The sequence below is a fragment of the Hyposmocoma kahamanoa genome, unplaced genomic scaffold, assembly GCF_003589595.1.
Source record: "Hyposmocoma kahamanoa isolate Upper Pololo Valley unplaced genomic scaffold, ASM358959v1 81, whole genome shotgun sequence".
In the NCBI taxonomy this organism is placed as follows: domain Eukaryota; kingdom Metazoa; phylum Arthropoda; class Insecta; order Lepidoptera; family Cosmopterigidae; genus Hyposmocoma; species Hyposmocoma kahamanoa.
Window position 1 is genome coordinate 9,147,997 of NW_020654080.1, and position 21,831 is coordinate 9,169,827.

At 38.2% G+C, this 21,831-nt stretch overlaps 1 protein-coding gene across 1 annotated transcript in view; it reads left to right on the forward strand.

Moving 5' to 3' along the window:
- Positions 1-21,831, forward strand: part of LOC113234077 (collagen alpha-1(XVIII) chain-like) — a 139,285-nt gene that overhangs the window by 79,376 nt on the left and 38,078 nt on the right. Inside the window, exons 4-7 of the mRNA XM_026469319.1 lie at positions 5,526-5,560; positions 7,384-7,521; positions 17,611-17,805; positions 18,147-18,302. Of these exons, the coding sequence (XP_026325104.1) occupies positions 5,526-5,560; positions 7,384-7,521; positions 17,611-17,805; positions 18,147-18,302 (524 nt within the window). The remainder of the gene's footprint in view (positions 1-5,525; positions 5,561-7,383; positions 7,522-17,610; positions 17,806-18,146; positions 18,303-21,831) is intronic.

Consider the following 21,831-nt stretch of genomic DNA (forward strand, 5'->3'; position numbering starts at 1 on the left):
ATCTAGCCGTTAATTGCTGAAAGACGACGAATTGGAGTTATTAATTTAGTTCCCAAAAAAGAAGCGACCATATTTTAGGGTCTACTTTCGTTACTTATAACAAAAATACTTCGATAAACAGAAAATTGAAAATTTATTAAAATAAGAGGTTCCAATGACATAAAATACCACCACGAATAATATTTTTGGTGCGGCTAACATTTTTACACTCCAAAACAGTACAATAACTTTTTATAGGATTTTAGAGAATTTGCACGAAATCCAAAGCGAAAATGGCTGACCGAGCTCAAGTAGGTCCTCCGCGACCTATTATAGTTGGCACGCATCGGACGCTAACTAACCACTTCTACTGTATTTATGGTTCTGTGGTCATTACTTTCAAAAGAGAGTGTAATCAAAGGCTACTTAACGTACAGTAATCACAATGTTGCTGCATTAAATTGAAATCGCAATTGCATTAAATTGTAACAAATCGTTTCTTTGTATCGTTTTAAGTTTCTCATTAGTTTATTTGTCACTTGAGTGAATTTAAATTTATGAAAGAAATTGAAACCTGCTTCAGTATCGTATCTGTTATTTACTCTTCTTTTACAATTAATATAAAATGATATGCTCGTCAGAATAATGAATTAATTTAAAGCCCTTTTATTGTTCTACAAATTTAAACTGTTGTGAAGTCTGATAATTCTTGGCAGCGAATGTCCATGTATCAAGGTGGAACTTGAAAAACAGCATGTCGTACTGATGCTCCATCCTTTTCATCACTAGATTCTACTATGTATCTGAAACTGTACCCTTATAATATTTTTTCTTATAAACGTGCTTATAAATAAATGTTTTTTTTATAATAAATAATAGACACACGCTTGGTCACAATCTTACACTGACAGCGACAGCACAGTGGTAGAGAGTTGCGTACTCAAAGATACCGGGCACGAGCGGCAGGTCGTTTTATGTGCATATATGTCTCATTATTATTATTATTTTTATCCACACTGTTTAAGATCTTATTTTATTCAGCAGACATCCATTTCCATATATCTGGTCCGTCCCAAAAGTATCGAACATTTTTCAGGAAAAATACTTTTATTGAACTTATCGGTACCATACATTAGTACTCTTCAAAATAACACCCTTCAGCATCGATGCACTTTTGTAGGCGAGTTTTCCATGCCCGGAAGGCCCCCTGGAAGACGTCAACGGGTAGGTCCTTCAGGGCCCTCGTCGTAGCTTCTTGGATGTCCTTAATTGTGCCCCAATGCTTGCCTTTGAGCTTCGACTTGATGCTGGGAAACAAGAAGAAGTCTGCCGGGGCGACGTCAGGACTGTAGGGAGGCTGCGGGACCAGCGGGCTTCGTCGGTCACCTCTTCCCTTCCGTCACGGAACATCTTGTGCCACTTCCTGACCGAGGATTCGGACAAGGCATTGTCCTTGAAGGCCTGTTTAATCATCTCGTTGGTTTCCACAGTATTTTTGCCGAGTAGAACACAAAATTTCACTGCGTACCTCTGTTCTAACGGATCCGTCATCGCGCTACTTTTAAAAACTTCGACGAGGTGTCGTTTAGAGCTCTACGCGAACGCACGTCCTGCCGCTCCAGGTGCTCGGAGCCAACTGGGACCGGTCGCGCTGTATCGGCTAGATCCCCCCACCACTTTCTGTTGCCAAGCGGAGCGCTTCCCGCCGTTCGGCAACACTCCCAAAAAAAATGTTCGATACTTTTGGGACGGACCCTGTATCTGTATCTGTATAGCTGCCTTTATTCTACGATTTAGAACTAATCATAAGTTCAAGGCCTTCCTATATCAAAAGTTTCTTGCGTGCTTTATTCACGATAAAGTTTGTCATGCTCTATTCGTCACTGAATGATTCGTTCAAAATCCAATGTTCTGTAATACTGCGTTATTGTATAAAGTAGGACCTTATACAATAAAACTGCGTTATTGCATAGAGGCAGCGATGTCAGAGAAAGACATCTTCTTCTTACTCGTATCACATCGAGAGCGTACACCATAATGCTTGCCACCATGGTAAAAGGATCCTAGGTTGTACCAGATGTACAGGAAAGCAATGGTTCAACGTGTGGGGAGACTCCTTTCGTGCTCCCTATTCCTCAGAGCAAAAAATTTGAGGAGACCTTTACTATCACGAAAAACTATGTGTTTCACGGTTGAGATTTTTTCCCTTTACGAGGTTCAAGGACATACAATGTCAATAGGTAGATAAATATGTCTGTGTATCCTTAAAGTTGTCGGTTGCCACCTGCCAGTCAACCCGTAACCATGAAGTGACAAGCCGCTCCGAAATATCGAGAGAAAATTATATGTCACAACGTATTAAGGAAACCTATTACTCTAGTCATAATCATTTGAAGAATATTTAATAATAAAAGGAATCTATCTTTCCCTTAGGCTTACGAGGTTAGTTTTTGGCGGTGTAATAAACGCCATTCTATCCTGATCAAAGTTTTTTCTTTAACCCCCTTATACAGGGTGGAAAAAAGACATGACGGGGAACTTCATTCAATGCTTAAGATAGCCAATTTTACGTACAGTAAACATTTTTTAAAATTAAGTTAATTGAATGTTAGGATGTTTTACTTCCATGATATTTAAAATGGAGTAGAAACCATTTATTACAAAACGCCACAACACAAAAATACACAGGAAGAAATTTAAAAAAAGATAAAGCAAAATTAAAATAAAAAAAAATAAAAGTAATCAAGGATTTATCTAAAGATTTTAATCTTTGTAATAGGTAATGAAATGACCACAAATATAGTCAACACTATTGGGTACTAAGGAGATGTCATGTGAGCGGATGTGGCGTATGTAAAAGGATCCACTCAGCTAATGTCATAAATGTATTTAATTAGTTTTAGTGAAATTACTCCAGTAGTTTGTTACAAAAATCGAACACGAAGAAAAATTCCTTAGATCCGGCTGCATTCGAACTAGTGCCTTCAAGTAATCCATGCTCGACGCTCTCCTAACTGAACTATTGAACGAACCAGCAGATCTTTCGTATTTTTCTATGTGTTTGTTGCAAATATTTGTTTTTTGGTTTTTAACGACTTTTTTGCCTAAGCGCCATTTATGAGAAATTTTATTTCTTCACTCAGCCAATAAAATAGTAACTTTACCGGCTCATGTAAGCTTTTCAACTCAAATAATCTGTGAATGCAGTTATCTATTCATATCAATCAAAATAAAAGAATATTTTATTTAAGTAAATTTAGATATCTTAAGCATTTAAGGTAATAACCTTGTCACGTCCCTTTGATTTTTCCTACCTTGAATAACGTGTCTCCCACTTATCTTTTGATTGTATCAAAGTAACGTTAATCGCCCAAGTTTCCCTTCCACTTTTCTTACGATCAGGTATATACCTTCTGATATAATTAGAATTAAATATTACGTAATTTCGAGCGAGGTTTGTGGTCTAGCAACGATATCTTCTAAGGTCGACAAAACTTTGCCATTGACAAAATTAAATATAGGTATAGTTTCTTTGAGAATCGATCTTCGAATGTGTCAACAAATTCGAAAGTATCAAATGTAATCTCGAAACATAAATAATAATAGTTAGCCTATGTAGGGTCTCACTGCAGAGCACAGAACTCCTATAACAATAGGGACAGGGAGGGCTTGGCTGTAGTTCCCACATGGGCCCTGTGTGGATTGGGAACTTCACATACTTCACTAAATTGTTTTGAAGATGTGTGCAGGTTTCCTCACAATGTTTTTGTTCACCGCTCATGGTAAATTTCATATTAAATTTCGCATACAAATTCCGAAAAACTCCTAGGTGCAAGCCCGAATTCGAATTCACGGCCCTCTGCACACACATGGTAACAAATGACAGTAGGCTTTAGATATAGAAAAAAAAAATAGAAAGATAACAAAATATATTGTGTGTATACTTTACGTACGAGCATACAATATATTTTGTTATCTTTCTATATATAAAACAAGCCTCAAGCAGAGGGTGGTGAATTTGAATCCGGGCTTGCACTTTTGAGTTTTTTGGGAATTTATGCACAAAATTGTATTCTAAATTCATAATGAGGATACCTGGGCACATCTGCAAAGCATCTGAATTGTATTTATAATTTTGCAACATGTCTACTTTATACAATAGATTTCCCTAAGCAACTACAACTCCTGTAGATGTCATTGACCTATTTTATCTAAATTCAGCATCGCGGTGTTAAGATTTTCTTTCGAATAGTGACTGCCTCGACCGAATTTTGGTTAAATGAGGCAGATATCGGTGCAGTCAATTTGTTTCTAAGGGTCGTATTCCAGAACTCTACTCAATGCTCAAGTCAGGATTTGAGCAGACTTAAGTATGATTTCAAGCACTGGAAATACGACCCTAATGGCAAGGAATTGAGCATGATTTCTAGTGCTTTGTGCTCAAGTCCTGACTTGAGCGTTGAGTAGAGTTCTAGAATACGACCTTACGAGTCGAGTTCCGGCGGGAACGACTTGGTTGGCTTGGGTTTATCTAATACTTTTATTTAAACTTTTTATATTGTATTAGAAGTATCGCCGATTACACTAAACTTGTTAAACTTTTAAATACATTTGAAGCTATTTAACTTGAAGTTCGATTGAAATTGGTGACAACTGTCAAACGTCTAAAAACCCCCTCTGCATATTATTATTATTATTAAATTTATGTGTAATAGTTTGATATAAGTGTAAACAATTTTTACTTATTCATTATTCTTATTTTATTGTGCAGTAATCAATCCCGCAGACTTCCTGACTTCTTTCTTTAACACAGCTACAGTGGGCTGGAAAAGATATTTTCTAATGTATTATTTAAGTATATTAATCTCTTTTCATAATAAAAATGTAAAAAAAATTAAATAATATGTAAAATAAATCATAGTAAAATGTATAAAAAAATAACTACGAAAGAGGCTGCGTCACAGCTGGTTGCCAACAAAAGTTTAAAAACAAACAAGCAATAGACAAAAATCATAATACATACATAGGTACAACGATTCCTTTTATGTAACCCTAATACACATAATTTAGGGATTCAAAATATAAAACTTAGGCCGCCTTCAAATAGACGCATGTAGATGCGCTGCAGTAGTGCAGTGGCGCCACTGTGGCATAGCAGCCGCTAGCGCTTCAGTGATTTTTAGTATACTAATTGTGACTGCAAGGGTGACGCGCGCGTGTCACTACAACGGCGCTGCAAATGCGCTTCTAAATATTGTGGGAAAATTAGTAGTCGCGCAACTGCCATACCACAGTGGCACCACTGCAGCGCTTTTATCAAAATCTTTGGCACCCTTAATGTTTAATATCGAACAAAATTAAATTTCATAAAACCTGCCCCCGAGTCTGATATTGTAATAAGTTCATATTGAGCAAATTCAGACAAATTAATTTCCGCACGCATGTAATAATATTCTCTGGAATAATATATATGATACGTAAATACATGACAGGAGATAATGAAATCGTCTGTTCAAATTATGTTGAAATGAATAATTCCATTTCAGATTCTAATGGAGAGAAAGCGGAGAATGGAATCAGTGTAAGTATAAACATTTTTATTTCGTTTATTAATATATTTGTCTGATTATACAGGGTAACAAGAAATTATCACTTTATTTCAAATGGTAAATGCACTCATGGTAACAAATAACATTATTTTATTTTTTGTTTTTCTTTTTGTGGCGGCTGCTTTTTATAATCTTCATTTTAATCAACTCATATGCCTCATTGCTAAGCAATGGTTTCCACCTAGGAAAATGTTGAAGCCATGAGCCACCACGCCGACCATTGGCGACCAACCCGTATTAGCGGGTTGATAACTCCGCGTCTTCCAAGAGTTACGTGAATTTCATCTAACATGCTGTTTTTTTTATAATCCAAGTGATGGGATGTCGCGCACCTGGTGGTAAGCGTTACGCCTATCCATAATAGTTGCAGTGCTACTCAGAGCTTTTAATCGCAAAGATCTTAGGGGCACTGCCACTGTGCCAGTCACCCTGAGACATAACTTGACAAGTCCCATGTGCCTGTAATTTCACCAAAGTTTCATTGTAATCTTTTTCTTTGCCGTTTTTAGTTACAATGTGGAATTATAATATATTTTCTTGAATTTTAAATATATTTTTGGCCAAATATCATGCATACATTTAGCAACTGAAATGTGATAATAGTTTTTGTTACATCTTGTATAAATGCGTACTCTAAAAATGTATTTTTACCTATAATAGTTAGATACGAGACCGATAATATACAGAATGAAAATAGCAGTAGGTATGTGGGCGAAAAGGCCTCCACACTCAAGTGGGTTAGGGATCACATGTATGGAACCGACTCGGACCGGTGAACATATATTATTATCCCACTACGTAATGAATACCAAAAAGAAGGGTAACGGAAGCAGGACTTTTCCATAAGTAAACAAATTACACTTGAAATCGTTACATTGATTAACCAATACTACTAATGCGTAAAACAAATTTCTCTGAAAATAATGAATTGGAAACTCTACCGATTGTTCTTTGTGGATAAACATTAATTCAAATCAAAAACAGAAACATCCCGAAAGAGCTAAACGGTTAGTACCGTGGATTTTTGTCATCCAAACACAGAAGCTATAAAACATGACCGTTAGTGATAAAGTTTTTGTTATACTATAGGTTTAAACCCAGTAGATGCAAAATTTGAATATCAATCGAAATTTTATTATAGGAACGTGTGATTGCCCCTATTAAATGTATTTTCGACTTTTTAAAGACGACTGTTTTTCATGAAAATATTCTTCTTTACAATTTTAGTTAATTTTTAGTTAATAGTTAATTTCTTTACAACAAGGGAATTAAGTCGCTTAAATACTCTAATATAGAGTGAAAATTACCATGACGGTATGTTTTTGAGGGATAAAGATTTTATTAATATCGGCGGCATTGCTCCAAACCAAAGTGCAGTATGTCATTAAACTGGGAAACCAGATAAAGTAATCCAATCTAGCGGCTTCTACGTCTGAAAGTTTCGTATTTTTTTATTTGAGTACACTGCAGAGCCGAGTCATTTTGACAACGTAGTTACTTGTAAACTCCATTGTAATTGAACACCTAAAATGAAACTGAAAATACAATTATATCTACGAAGTTCAATTTTCAATTTGCAACAATCTGATTTAATAAAAAAAAAGAGTGAGATATGAAATTAAGTTCTCCAATTAACCGTTATTCTTACGCCTAGGATAGTAGACTATGAATAATTTAAGAGCCTGAGCTGCGGGGCTATTGAACCGGTATGAAAATATATACCATTTTATGGAAACAGTATAAATCGTTCCGTCACCTTTAAAATAACTTTTCCCACATACTTCTTTCTCGACAGGTAATGACATCAGCATCCTGCAAATGTAGTCTCAACGACATCTCCCAAATCTTAGAGACGATGCCTGAGCTGAAGGGTCCGCCTGGACCTCAAGGGCCTACAGGTGATGATGGAACAACTGGAGCTCCTGGAAAAACGGTAATAGTTTAAATGAAATAGTTACTATTGAGTTCTTAGTTCTTCGTGATAATTACATATTGGAAATGAAACTGACCCTGGAGACAGCCGCGACAGTGAATTCTAAACGTGAATTGTGTGCAAAAAACAAGTATACACAGTTTAGATCCTAAAAAATAGTTTCATTTTCAATAACATGTTTAGAGCATATTGTAGTTTTATAATACGTGCAGTTTGCGGAGATATTATTCGCAACGAGCCTACGGGACCTCCGGACTCAGTATAATAATGCGTTCTGTGGTGGGGCTGCCCCGCTTCTGTAACGCGTCAGGAATATTCGCAAAGTGGATTGCTTTTACGCGACTATGCGCAAGAGAAACACGTCCAGGGTGCACTAGGTATGGGCCAGCCCCAACACCATCCTGCGCTCGATTGCGGTCGTACATGAGACACTGTTGTGAATTGCATGTATCCAGCAATGTCTATTATGTATAATTTTGTACCCTATCAATATAGATATTAAGTGTCTCAATGTTACTTGAAATAAATGAATTAGGTACTTCTGATTCTTCTATATTTTTTCTGGTTTATTCTGCTTATTACATAGCCGCTCACGCGATATATGTAGCCGTAGACGCATACCACACCTAGAGGTGCCGGTGATGATTTTATACCGATTTATCGGATATCGAAGTTATAACAGGTAAAAGAACTAATACTAATTGCTATTTCGGTAACTACTCTAGCAAACCATAAAGTATTTAATGCCTGGGTCTGTCATTTAAAAAAATAAACAACTTTAAAAAATACGTCACGACAATCGTGTGTGTTATTGTTTGGGCTAGTGATTTCGGTGTTTATTTATTGAAAACATACCGTAAGTAGCGTTTTTTAAGTTTACCCTGAATATAAATGTTTATAAACTATACTTTAAGGAGTAATTTCATGGTAAACGTTAGAACCACTCAAACGGAATATTATCATATTTACCCAAGTACACCAAAAATTTCATTAGTGCTTTTTAAGTGCAGGATTTGCGGTGTATTACTGCATTTTATTTGAGATGTTTTTGTTGTAGTACGGAGGGTATTTATTTAGCAATGCAGAATTATAATTTTTATTTATAAAAACTTGTATTTAAACTAAATCCTTTTCTAATTTGCGAAACCAAATAGCCGCCATTTTGAGGTAGGATGAGCGCATCGCGTGAGCGGCTAAAACATTGCTTCTAAAAAATCTGAATTTATAGATGTCGTTCACTTTATTATCTACAAGGTAGATCTACGTCGATATAAGAATCACACAGTATAGGCGAAGATCGCGTCACATACGCTCATTTACCTGTCTACCTAAATTGGTTTAGGCAAATTGGGAGCAATTAGTATATTATGTAAATAGACTCTTCGTTTTGTTCGTTCAAAATGTTCAAAAATATTTTGACGTTTAATGAAAATGAACTCTATGGGAAAATGATAAAGGTGCTCTTTTGAGTGATTTTGAAATTCAACTGACAACAATTGAAAGTGCAGTTTCAAATGATTGTGATAAGGTTGTATTTATCAAATGTATAGATATTGTTTATTCAGTCCAACCAACAATTTTTGACGCTGACTGCCTAGTATATATACGAGGTAGTCATGCGTCTTGTGGTAAGCGACACGCCTGTTCATAGCAGTTCCAGTTCCACAAAGAGAGTCACTGCCATTGCCCCCGTCACTATGAGACGTAAGCTGACGAATCTCAGGTGCCTGTGATTTCACCAGCACTCTTATCCTTCAAAACAGGAACGCACTAATGCTCACATTACTGCTTGGCGGCAAAAAAGGTGTGGTGGCAGTACTTCCTTGGACGAACTCTTTCACAACGAGCTCTACAGCTACTGAAAAACAATGATGGCGTAATTATTACACAACTCGTATGCAGTCAAAAGCACATCTTGGACTGTTCTTGTTGTAAGCGACATAGAGTTCAATTTAAATCTGGATCTTGAAGCTTGACGTATTTTTGACATAGTCCATACCATCCAAATTGCAAAGCTCTTCGTTCGAAGACACTTTACTGATTTTTTTTCTTAATATCAAGTGACGGGATAAACTAGTCGTATGGTCGGTAGTAAGCCTAGGCCATAATCGGTAGTAAGCTTAACAGTTGCAGTGTTACTCTGAGCTTAAAATCACAAAGATTTCACCAGCACTCTTACTCTTCAAAACCGTAACACAGTAATGTGAGCTAGGTGGCAGAAATAGGTAAAGTGACAGTACTTGGAGGTCGGGTCTGAACAGTTGCATTGCGTCTGACGGCGAGTTGTAGCTGCTTGTACTGCCACACTGAGCACTCGGTTCTGGAGGCTAGCGGGATCCGAAGCACGGTGCACCGCTGGCCGACCGTGGGAAGTTGGGGGCCCAAGTAGCGGGAAAGCCACCCGTGAAAGGCTGCCCCGCCACCCAACGAAAAATCCCGGAATGCTCCACCTTGCCGGTTGGCGACCGGAAGGGAGGACCAGGTGGCCATCTCCGGGGGGGTTCGGGCGTCCCCGCGGTCTCCAAGCCGATTGTAACCTCGTGTGGCAGTATGAGTCTGCTGCTTGGTTGAACGCGACGCAGTGCCTCGTTCAACTGCCTTCCTCCTGCCTATTCACTTCTCCAAAAACAGAATGAAAAACTTTAAAAATGGAAAAAAGTATACACAGCGGTTGCACGTCCTCCCACTAAAAGTGCACCTCACTAACATCCGAGGTCTGCACTCAAATCTCGATTCGGTCCACTACCACCTTGAAACCGACAAACCGCAGCTGCTGTTCCTCACAGAGACGCAGATCAGATGTCCGACTGACGCAGCGTACCTCAGCTACCCCGGGTATACTCTGGAGCACAGGTTCGTACCTCGTGCCGGAGTCTGTGTGTACGTTCGCGATGACATCTGTGTCAAGCGTCTCAAGAACCTTGAGGCACCGAGTTTTTCAATTTTATGGCTTCTGGTTGACACAGGAGTTACACAAATAGTGTACTGCTGTGTTTACCGATCGCACAGTGGAGATCAGGAGACGACCAAGCTGTTCCAATATCTAAGTGAGACGTCTGATGAGATTCAGCATAGGTACCCAGCGGCGCAACTAGTCATTCTGGGGGACTTTAATGCACACCATCAAGAATGGTTGTTCCCATACCAGAAGACCGATCACGCTGGGAGAGAGACGCGTAAACTTGCGTTAACGCTAAGCTTATCCCAGCTTGTCAGTGGCGCCACTAGGATACCAGATGTTGAATCCCATACGGCTAATTGCTTGGACCTTCTGCTGACAACTGATCCGGACCGATACTCTGTGGTTGTGGAGGCCCCACTGGGTACTTCCGACCATTGTCTGGTGAAAACTGTATCCGTATACTCCCCACCCGATCAGGGCCCTAGTGGTATGAGACGGGTGTGGCGATACAAGTTAGCAGATTGGGACGAAATGCGCCATTTCTTTGCGTCATATCCCTGGCAGGCGTGCTTTACTTCAGGAGACTCGTCGAGCTGTGCTGATGCTGTAGTCGAGGTCTTGCGTTTGGGTATGGAGTATTACATTCCATACTCTGATGTACCCAATGGACCCCAAGCTCGTCCATGGTTTAACGCTAATTGTAGTTGTGCTGAAGCACGTAAACAGTCCGCGTACCAAGCTTGGGCAGATGCTCGACTACGCAAAACTCCGAGTACTCAGAACATGAAGAAAGCTTTTAATAAGGCCGCCAAGAAGTGCAAAAGCATGTTACGTAGGGCCAAGTTCGACCATGTGCGCCGCATAGGAGCCAAGCTTGCCTCTTATCCAGCAGGCAGCAAATCCTTTTGGTCCCTGGCCAAAGCGGTCGAATCGAACTTTTGTCGCCCATCTTTGCCACCTCTGCTGAGGCCGGATGGTTCGCTGGCTCATACTGCGGAAGAGAAGGCGAATCTCTTTGCCTCACTCTTTGCAGAAAGTTCGCGTCTAGATGCCGCAGGGACCCTACCACCTACTTTACCTCAGGCTGGCTGCACTATGGCGCCAGTTCGCATACGCCAAAAAGAGGTACTTAGAACTCTGCGAAATCTAGACGTGAATAAAGCTAGCGGGCCAGATGGAATTCCAGCAATAGTCCTGCGTAACTGTGCACCTGAGTTGTCTCCTGTTCTCACACGCCTGTACCGCCTCTCACTTGAGACTGGTGTAGTTCCCAGGTCGTGGAAGCTTGCAAACGTGCAACCTGTACCAAAAAAGGGAAGCAGAGCTGACCCTGTCAACTATAGACCTATCTCAGTCACTTCCATACTCTGCAAGACTATGGAACGTGTACTCAACAACCGTCTCCTATCGTACCTTGAAGACAACGATCTCCTCAGTGATCGCCAGTACGGATTCCGACGAGGGCGATCTACTGGGGATCTTCTTGTGTATGCCTGTCACATATGGAGCGAGGCTATAGAAAAGCAAGGCGAAGCACTTGCAGTGTCTTTGGACATTTCTAAAGCCTTTGACAGGGTCTGGCACACAAGCCTTTTAAGCAAGCTTCCCTCTTATGGGCTTCCCACTGACCTTTGCAATTGGATCTCGGATTTCTTGAGCGAACGTTCGATTCGAGTGGTCTTAGAAGGCTACTCTTCCGAACATATGGCGATAGATGCCGGAGTTCCTCAGGGTTCCGTACTGTCTGCAACTCTCTTTCTGCTGCATATCAATGATATGTTAATTCCAGGTACCTTTGCGTATGCTGATGACAGCACAGTTGTAGATAGGTACTTGACCAATGCAAGGGTCAGTGGAGAGGAAATCCAGTCTTGTCGAGAGTCCATGGTTAGCCGTTTAGATTTGACACTCCAGGCAGTCTCCGATTGGGGCAATGCCAATCTTGTCAAATTTAACGCTACCAAAACGCAGGCGTGTCTATTCTCCACAAAACGGAGTCCCTTTGAGCTGACTCCGACTTTTCGTGATATATCCATACCGATAGCCGATTGTCTCCAGCTACTTGGAATGGACCTGTCGTCCAATTTGAACTTCGGCAGATACATTGAATCCACGGCCAAAAATGCAGCAAGGAAGCTTGGGATCCTTTCCAGGGTGAGGCGGTACTTTACACCGGGACAGTTGCTCCAGCTGTACCAAGCACAAGTCCGATCGTGCATGGAGTACTGCTGCCACCTTTGGGATGGCTCTGCGACATATCAACTGGCCACTTTGGATTCAATTGACAACCGTGCCAAGAGGCTTATAGGTGACTCGGAATTAGTGGAGGCGAAGCTGCAGAGCCTTGAACACCGCCGTAAAGTTGCCTGCTTATCGGTATTTTACAGGATATATCACGGAGAGTGTGCGATGGAATTACATGATTTAATTCCGCCTTCCCCTTTCCATCACCGGGGGACTAGGCGTAGGCTTGGGTTCCACCCCTATGTTGTGGATATTCCAAAGATTCGCACGAAGCGTTACGCTTCCACATTTATATGGCGAACGGCTATGGAGTGGAATTCCCTGCCTGCAGACTTGTTCCCTGAACGTTATAACTTGGACCTTTTCAAGGCGAGAGTGAATAGGCATTATTTAGGTGTGCATGCTCCATCGTCGACCTCATCGTCACTTTCCATCAGGTGAGATGGAGGTCAAATGCGCACCTATATTTTATAAAAAAAAAAAAAAAAAAAAAACTTCCCTGGACGAACTCTTTCACAAGGAGCTCTACTGCTACTAAACAATAATAAATAAAATAAAAATCTCCCTCGCAATATTGTAGATACGTAGTGTCATTTCACTTTATGTGTTTCTAAGCGCAGTATTACTAGAATATAGGAGTACCCTTTTGAATGAATACTAATTTTCATAACGTCCTAATTTGTTATAATTATTACAACGAGTACAAAGATCGAACACTAAGAAAAATTCCTTCGATCCGGCTGGACTCGAACCTGCGCCTTCAGCACATTGCCGGATCGGATAACTGCCTCGGTTACCGAACGGTTACCATACTGGACTGCCATGCTGAAGTCCCAGGTTCGACTCCCGGGCCCGGAGAAATATTTGTATGGCCTATATTAATTTCTCTCGTGAGTTTGGGTGTCCAAAAAATAAGTAGTTTGTGGTTGTCTATGTGAATGTACATATTACATTACCTTTACAAGAGTTTAGTTATGATGTGAATATCTTTTACAATATTGGTAAAAAAATATACATTTTATTACGTAATAATAAATATTATACATAAAGGATATATTATAATACCTACATAAATAATACACACATAATACATACGTATCGATCTGTTATCTCGAGTTCGACTATACAGGGTGTAATCATTAAGTGTGCCCAGGTGAGTATTATATAAGAGATATCAAAAACCTTTAAATTGATATTGAATGTTTGGCTTTTTGTAGTAATTAGTGTTTAACGGTGTTGATGACACAATAATTACACATTTAGTGCAAAAAAATTAGTTACAGGTAAATTTTAATTGTCTACTGTTTGTTGACCCAAACAAATAAAAAAAAAAGATTACAATTTTACAATTTATATGTGGGTGATCCTAATAGGAAGCATAGACTGCCGTCGATGTGAGGCGTATTTATTCTTGTTTTTAAAATAAAATATATTCTTTAACCATATTTATGAAATGAGTAGAAAATTACATCTATATCCATTAATATTGCGTGGGTTTTCTCCTCATGTTTATTTCTCTTTGCCCAAACAAGAAATATAACTTAATAAAGAAGCTCATTAGATTCTAGAATAAACGTCAGACATACTTCGAAAAGGTCTTCATTTATCTTTCAGTCTGGAGCAGATTTAGAGACGGCCTATGTTAGGGTCCAATACGTACACACTCCTATTTCCACTTAGCTAATTTTCGAGAACATTCTTGAGGTCTGTGGTTAACGTTCTTGAGGTTCGTGTAATACGTAATTGAAGTACCTTACTATCTAGGTGAAGGTACTCTACTAAGATTTTTTCACCCGTTTTATTCTTTGGACCACTTCGTTGGCCCACTGGTTTGCATTGTTGAACCTAGGAGGTCGCAGGTTCAATTAAGGACAAATTTGGAAAATGAACTTTTCTTAGTTGGTTCTGGTCTGAGTGTTCTGGATAGTACCCAGGAGTTATTTCGTTGTTCTGGTACTCATAGTACGAAATGCCCAAGTCTGAAACCAGGCAATTGGTGTTGTTGTCTGACACAAAAAAAAAAGATTAGGAGAACAAATAAAAGTTAAAAGCAACGAGAAATTTGTAACCAGCTATAATAAAGAAAGCATTAAAGTTCGACGCTCTGCATTAGTAGAAATATTTCTTGCTTAATCTTATCTTTAATACTATCTCTTATTAAACAGGCCACGTTCCTTTATTAATACTGTACTTGGCGAGAAATTAACTTGTGAAAAAAAACTAAATTACTATATAATTTGACGTAGCCATTTCCGCTGTAAATATACTAACAAAAAAAACATGAAAATTCAATCCATTCGTCGGAAACAAAAAACATTTGCAAAATTTAAATTTCAAAACGGAACGTATTTTTGCCAGTAATTTGTTGATTGGACGCGGAATGTTTGACGCGAGCTGGAGGCACAAGTGACCTGAATATTTACATCAAAATTACTAAACAATACAATTCGTTTTCGGCATATCACATGTTGCCATTAATTCCGGACCTGGTAGCAATACAGCTCCTTGTGAAGGAGTTTACCCAGCGAAATACTGACATTTTACCTATTTATGTTATATGAGCGTTATTGTATTCCAGTTTTAAAGAGTAAAGGGTGTTGTTGAAATTACAGGCACATCTCAGAGTGACAACAGCAATGCCCCTCTGAGTGGCACTGCAACCGTTATAGACAGGCGTGTCGCTTAACAGCAGGCACACAACTTGTTCGTCCCCTGACTTGGTATCATAAAACAACACCTTCTCAAGGGAAATTCCTCTGTCGTATAATAAGTATAACATTTTTAAATAACATCCCGTATTTATAGTTCTTAATATGAACAGTACATTTCTTGTAGTTTATTATGAAGAAAAGACACATTTCTTATTTCAATGTCAAAGCAAAAAAAATGCGAAACAAATTAGAAACCGAGACATAGTTAACGTATCTAGCGGCGCGCGTCAAAGACGGTTTGGATGACAAGCGTTAAGACGCGTTGTTAAAACGCGCTGACAACTATAGGCCTTATTCTGAGTGGCGGAGGGCGTGGGTGAGTGTAATTTAAATTAATATACGTAGACGCTCCTTACGTTCACAGTGGCTACGCGCGCCGGCGCCTGCCTTGAGGCGGGCGCGGGCGTGGATAGATCTATTGGCTCGGTCCGCCCGTACCTTTCATAGTGCTTGGTCGAGCATCTGTTAGCGATTTCGACGAGTGGATTTACCCACTCGCAGCTGCTTCGGCACTGTGAAAGGGACGACAACATTATCCGCGCCCCCGCACCCGCCGCCATGGCCGCGCCTGCACTCTGAATGAGCCCATAGTCTGTTTTCAAGACAGAGTAAAATGTCACTTCATTATACATACATGTTGCTCGCTTGCAAGCAGCTAGTGATTGCAGTTGATAAATACATATTCTATCGACTATCGACTGACTACTCATTATGATTGCTTAATGTTCCAATAGATGTAAACTCTATCCAGGGTCACATTAAAATATATTTATGATAAAATAAAACGCTGACAATATTCCTTTACGCAACCACATGAAAATCAAAACAAAGGTATCTAAGGTACAAACACCCATATGAGAACCGTCTAAAATTCTTTAAAATGCTATCATTATGTAAAAGACGTAAGTTACTTGATCTTTGTTTCCTACATATACTATTTAATGGTCAAATAGATTGTAAACAAATCATTGATGACGTGGATCTCGTTGTTCCAAGTCGTCTACCAAGATATAAAAAAAAATTCCATATTCCTCATTGTAGAACTGACCTCGATCTAAACTCCTCAATTTTACACTTATGCAGAGAGTATGATGCAATTAATAGTGGTTTTATTGAAATAGATATTTTAATGACACATATAACCGATTCAAACAAAAAAACGCTGAATTTCAGCGATTTTATTTTTGTGTTGCAAGGATAAAAAGTCTCACTGTCGTATTTTTCCAAATTCACATTTATTTATAATTTTTATTGTGTACATGGCAACTCACGTGTTATGTTGAGAGGATTGTATTTTGCTTTTTTTTCTTTGTTTCTGTTCCTTACTTGTTAGTCTGATGTCATAATTAAGAATGCTGAGTTTCCCTGTTACTGGGATATATACACTAAGATAGATATTAAATTTTATTTTGTATTGAATGTTGTACATGTTCTGTTGGGATACCAAATAAATAAATACTTACCCCAAAATATCAGTTAGGAAAGTCGGTTCGGATGTTTCCTTCAAATTCAATACTACACAAAGAGGATAAATAAGGACGAATAGTTATTTCGTATAAGGATTGTAGATGTTTCCATTGCTACTCGCACTTATTGTCGTTTTAAAGCCGTAATTTTTTCTGTGATGATAGAATCTATAAATAGGGCGAAAATTTGCATTAGAATAAGACCGTGCATCTGAACTTCACGAACTGGTTTCAATAATAATGAATCATTACAATGTTATAAAATTCATATATTTTTTTTTGCTAAATTTTAAGTTCTTTCACGTCAATAAAACTATCGACAACAACCACATGACTATTTAAAATATTACAAGAACTGGAAACTGCAAACGTCATTTTTAAAAACCGACTGTAAACGAATTTTATTCATAAGTAGCCATAAGCGTTCACAATCGCTCGTTTTACGCTTGTCATCTGAACCGGCCCATAATAGTAAGACCCCATTCAGCTTATACTGTCGAGCCCTATACTTACCATGAGACCGTAAAATGCAACCAATTTGCAAAATTACGTAAATCTTGAACTAAAGACGAGAACATGTATAGAACACGTTGTGACCCTATAAAAGTCGACGCGTGTTGATTCAGAACATACTATTTCGAATTTTGAAAATACACGTTCACTGGCGCCACTATGTGGATGATCTGGTGATTCTATTCTACAGGGGATATTCACGGGTTTTTCGTTTATTGTTGATGATTATGTTAATATATTGTACTTGTTTTAGGGTCAAATCGGAGACCCAGGTCCAGCTGGTCCTCCAGGGCCAAAAGGAGACCGAGGGGAGAGAGGCGAAACGGGGTCACAAGGAGTAGAAGGACAACCAGGACCGAAAGGTGAACCAGGGCTTGACGGTATCGTTGGACCACAAGGACCCCCTGGTCCACCTGGGCCACCTGGTCCTGCGACTTCTGCACTTATGGTAATTATCAAAATGTGAAATAAAACATCTTTTGATGTAAAATAATAATTATATGTGTATTACTTCACTATTGAGCTGTATTTAATTTTGGCCCTCGAAATAGATTGTATATTGTTTAAGTACTGAACAATATGTACCAAAAATATTAAAGAATAATAAGTATTTTTACCTTTTTCACCGTGACCCATTTTTTGTTACCAATCTTGATGTAAAATCTTATTATCTAAACTAACAAAACCGAATAATTTTATAAGCAATCTTGCAACATCTGAAATCAAAACATCTAGAGTCCCTTTTGTTATTGTTCTACATGTCCCTTCATAATTTTCCCATCATCGCAGGAATCAACGGGATTGTACGGGTCCGGTAATCCTGTGTCTAGGCCTTCGGGGGAAAGAGGTCCTATGGGCCTCCCCGGCCCTCAGGGCGAGAGGGGTTATCCAGGGAACAAGGGGGAAAGAGGATTACATGGCCCCAAAGGCGACAAAGGCGAACGGGTAAGTTTAAACTGAATACGATTAAGCTACTGAAATTTTCAATAGAAACTACAATTTAGTCAGTGGCATGCTGTTCTTTACACTTTAGATTTCCAACCATCTTATTGCAAGTGGCATTGAGTTGAATTTAAATCTTTGTGCGTCTATTTCAAATACAGTTTCAATAATGATGTAAGGCTACAAGGTAATTCATTGCATGTTACCTGAGAGTTTCAGTTTTATGTTTTATACCTTTCCCGAAAAGTTGTGCTTTCTAAAATGTTACCGTCTTGGCGAAAAAGTTTGTTTTTAACACTTTTACAAGGTCAGATAAAAGGTTTAGAGTTTTTAATATTTATTTATGTAATAATTTGTTGTACAGGAAAACACAAATCACGTTTACTAAAACGGAAAACACAAACAAAAGGTTCTGTATTTCCAAAAGAAATTTCTTCCTGCAGACCAAAATACAGGACAAAATAATTACAATAACTGGTTTACGTACATAACAAGACAAAATTAAATTATGTAATGAAATAATATTAAAAAACAATAACAAAAATATTAAATTACTACAGACTATATAAATACTTAGATAAATGCATATTTCCTATTATAATATCTATAAAATAGATGGAACAGTGGATAAATAGTGATCCTTGACTCTCATTTTAAAGATAGCTAAGGATTTACTATTATGAACAGTAATGGGAAGTGCGTTCCAACGTCTGACCGCATGAACAGCACAGGAGTGAAAATAAAAACCTGAATTAAATGATGGAAAAATAAACTGGGACCTAACGATAGAACGACAGGGCTTATCCTGGGACCTGAGAAAGCTGAAACGCTCTTTCAGATACCTGGGAGACAAAGAATTATGTACAATGTTGTAAAGAACAGAGACCACTTGCAAATTCCTACGCAGTTTCTTAATGCTTGAAATTAAAATATGAATACTGAAGAATATAAATTAATGACTAAAGAACTAAGCAATGGTCTGGCGAAAGTTAGGGTTATAACAAACTCATTTGCAATGAGTTACTTACCGCCCTAGTAAAATAAAGTAGTATAATAGTCCACTACACTCTATTGCTTACATTTTAGATTTAAAGGTACTGATACATAGAACTACATATTCTTTGAACTCGACAATAGTTGAAAATCGATGTTTTTTTTTGCAAAACAGACACTGAATTTGTTATTGTTTTGATATTTGTTGTACTGGGAAACTAATTTGTTGAAGAATGCCTGAAAATGGTATAGAAGAATTTATATTGAAAAAGAGATGAATGAAAAAACGTGACGTGCGGTGGTATGCAGGAAAAGGATTATATGAACTAAAAAGCATTGTATGTATCTTGTGGTGCTTTATTATTATTAAAAACATCTGGGAAATAACAACTAATTGTACAGTGTACCTTCCTTGATTTGAAGAAGGCTTACGATCGAGTGGTGAGGATTGAAATGTGGTCATTTTTGTCAGCTTTGAGTTTGCGAGCGAGGATTTAAGGGCATGTGCTAGGATAAACGGGGCATGCACTGATTGGTTCGGAATCTCTCGGGGTGTCCGAGAGGAATGTGCAGCGTCACTGTGCTCTTCAATGTATTCAGTGATGGAGGTTAGAGAATGAGTGAATACTCATTAATTCTTTTGTACATCAATGATCATGTACGACTTGCATCGTATGCTAAAGAATTGCATATGATAGATATAACGCGTGACAGTGAATGTAGATAGAATCAAAGTAATAGTTTTTTAAAGAAATAATAGTATGATAGAGTGCGTAATAGAAATTCATGGACTGAAAGTTGAACAAATAAAAGAGTATACATACTTCGGATTTTATTAAAATGGTAAACGTGAAGAAGACATTCAAATAATATTGAAAAAAAGAAAAGTAATGAACTGGGTCATAAATGGATTATGTGCAATCAGTTCGTATTTGAGAAATATGAAAGGCAATTCATAACGTTATTTTGGTACCAACACTAACGTATGCGAGTATTCGTGGATATAATAGTATAGTGTGAATGCAGTAGAAATAAGCTGAGAAAAATATGAAAGGTACGGATAACCGTACGTGACAGAGTGAGAATACCTGAACGGTTTTTCGATTTCGCGCCCAAGTAGGTCGCTGCAGAGGCAAGATGTGTTAATGGGCGCTCAGGGATGGTAGTCTAACCCGATGTGACTGTGGTGTCCCAACACATTCCATGCAGCACTTACCTGTGTGCTTCTCGTGCCTTAATACCTGTACGAGGGAAGATCTCTACGGATAGCGTAGTCAAGATGGCACCATACTATTCAAAGTCTATATAGTCTTGATAAAATAAGCATAAAAATGATAAGAAGAAGAAATTAGAACAGATAGAATGGAAAAAAAAACGGTTGAAGGAGACGTAGTGACAAAAACTCATAGAGTAAATTATGTTGGGATGGTTGAGACACATGGAGCGGATGAATGAAAGTAGGATGGCGAAAAAGATATATGAAGCCAACTTGGAAGGCAACATTGAACGAGAATGACCACGAGAGACGCAGTCGGGTGGAATCGAGAATGTTCTTAAAAATACTGGAGTGCGCTCTAGGAGGGCTTATACGAAAAGATTGACGAAGTTAGTGAAATAAGAGGATTGCGCAAATTGATAGCCTCTGCATACTCCAATAGAAATACAAAATCATGAGTATATGTACATACACTCATGTAATAATTTGTACACTATACTTGTACCGTAGTCACAAAAAGTAAAATAACATAATCTCAGTACAGATTACTAAAAAAACCGACCTCAAAAGTACGTGGAATTACATCTATTTGCTAAGTTTCATTGAAATATCCCCTAGTTCGCCACTATACAGGACTTGATACTGGAGCTAATAAAAATAGGTTCTCACTACGATACTACTCAAAGTATATCGAGAGAAAAACGCCTTGAATTGGAGAAATAGCAAAATCAACTAAATATTTGCTAAAAGTAATTGCTCCTAAATTAAAGTCAGGCGCTATTTATAAAAATGAATCTTCATGCGTGAACAGCCACCCTTCGAAGTGGATGATTTTCTTCAAAATGAAATGGAACCACTATGGAAGTACCCCCTTTCCGGCAAAAAAAGAATCGTAAAAATCGGTTCACAAATACCGGAGTTATCGCGTAACATACATACAAAAAAAAGAACATACAGTCGAATTGAGAACCTCCTCCTTTTTTAAAGTCGGTTAAAAAAATACGATTCTATGTCTAGTTGCGTTAAACAAATAAAATATCAATTTTCAAAGACATATCCAACAAAGTAATAGAATATTGTATATTATAATATATAAAAAGAAGTTTTATAAGAATTCTTCAAAGATTTTCTTGTAATAATTTTTAAATATTTACCTAAAAAAAGTCTTTATACGCACTCTTTGAAGATAGAATTTTATTAAGCGGTCGCTGTTCAAAAGATGGTAAATATTTATCTATGTTCAAGACCTTGACTTTTCCTTACACGTGTCAAGGACAATCATGGAGTCGTATCGAGTGGTAACATAGCGCTTTATTCAATATT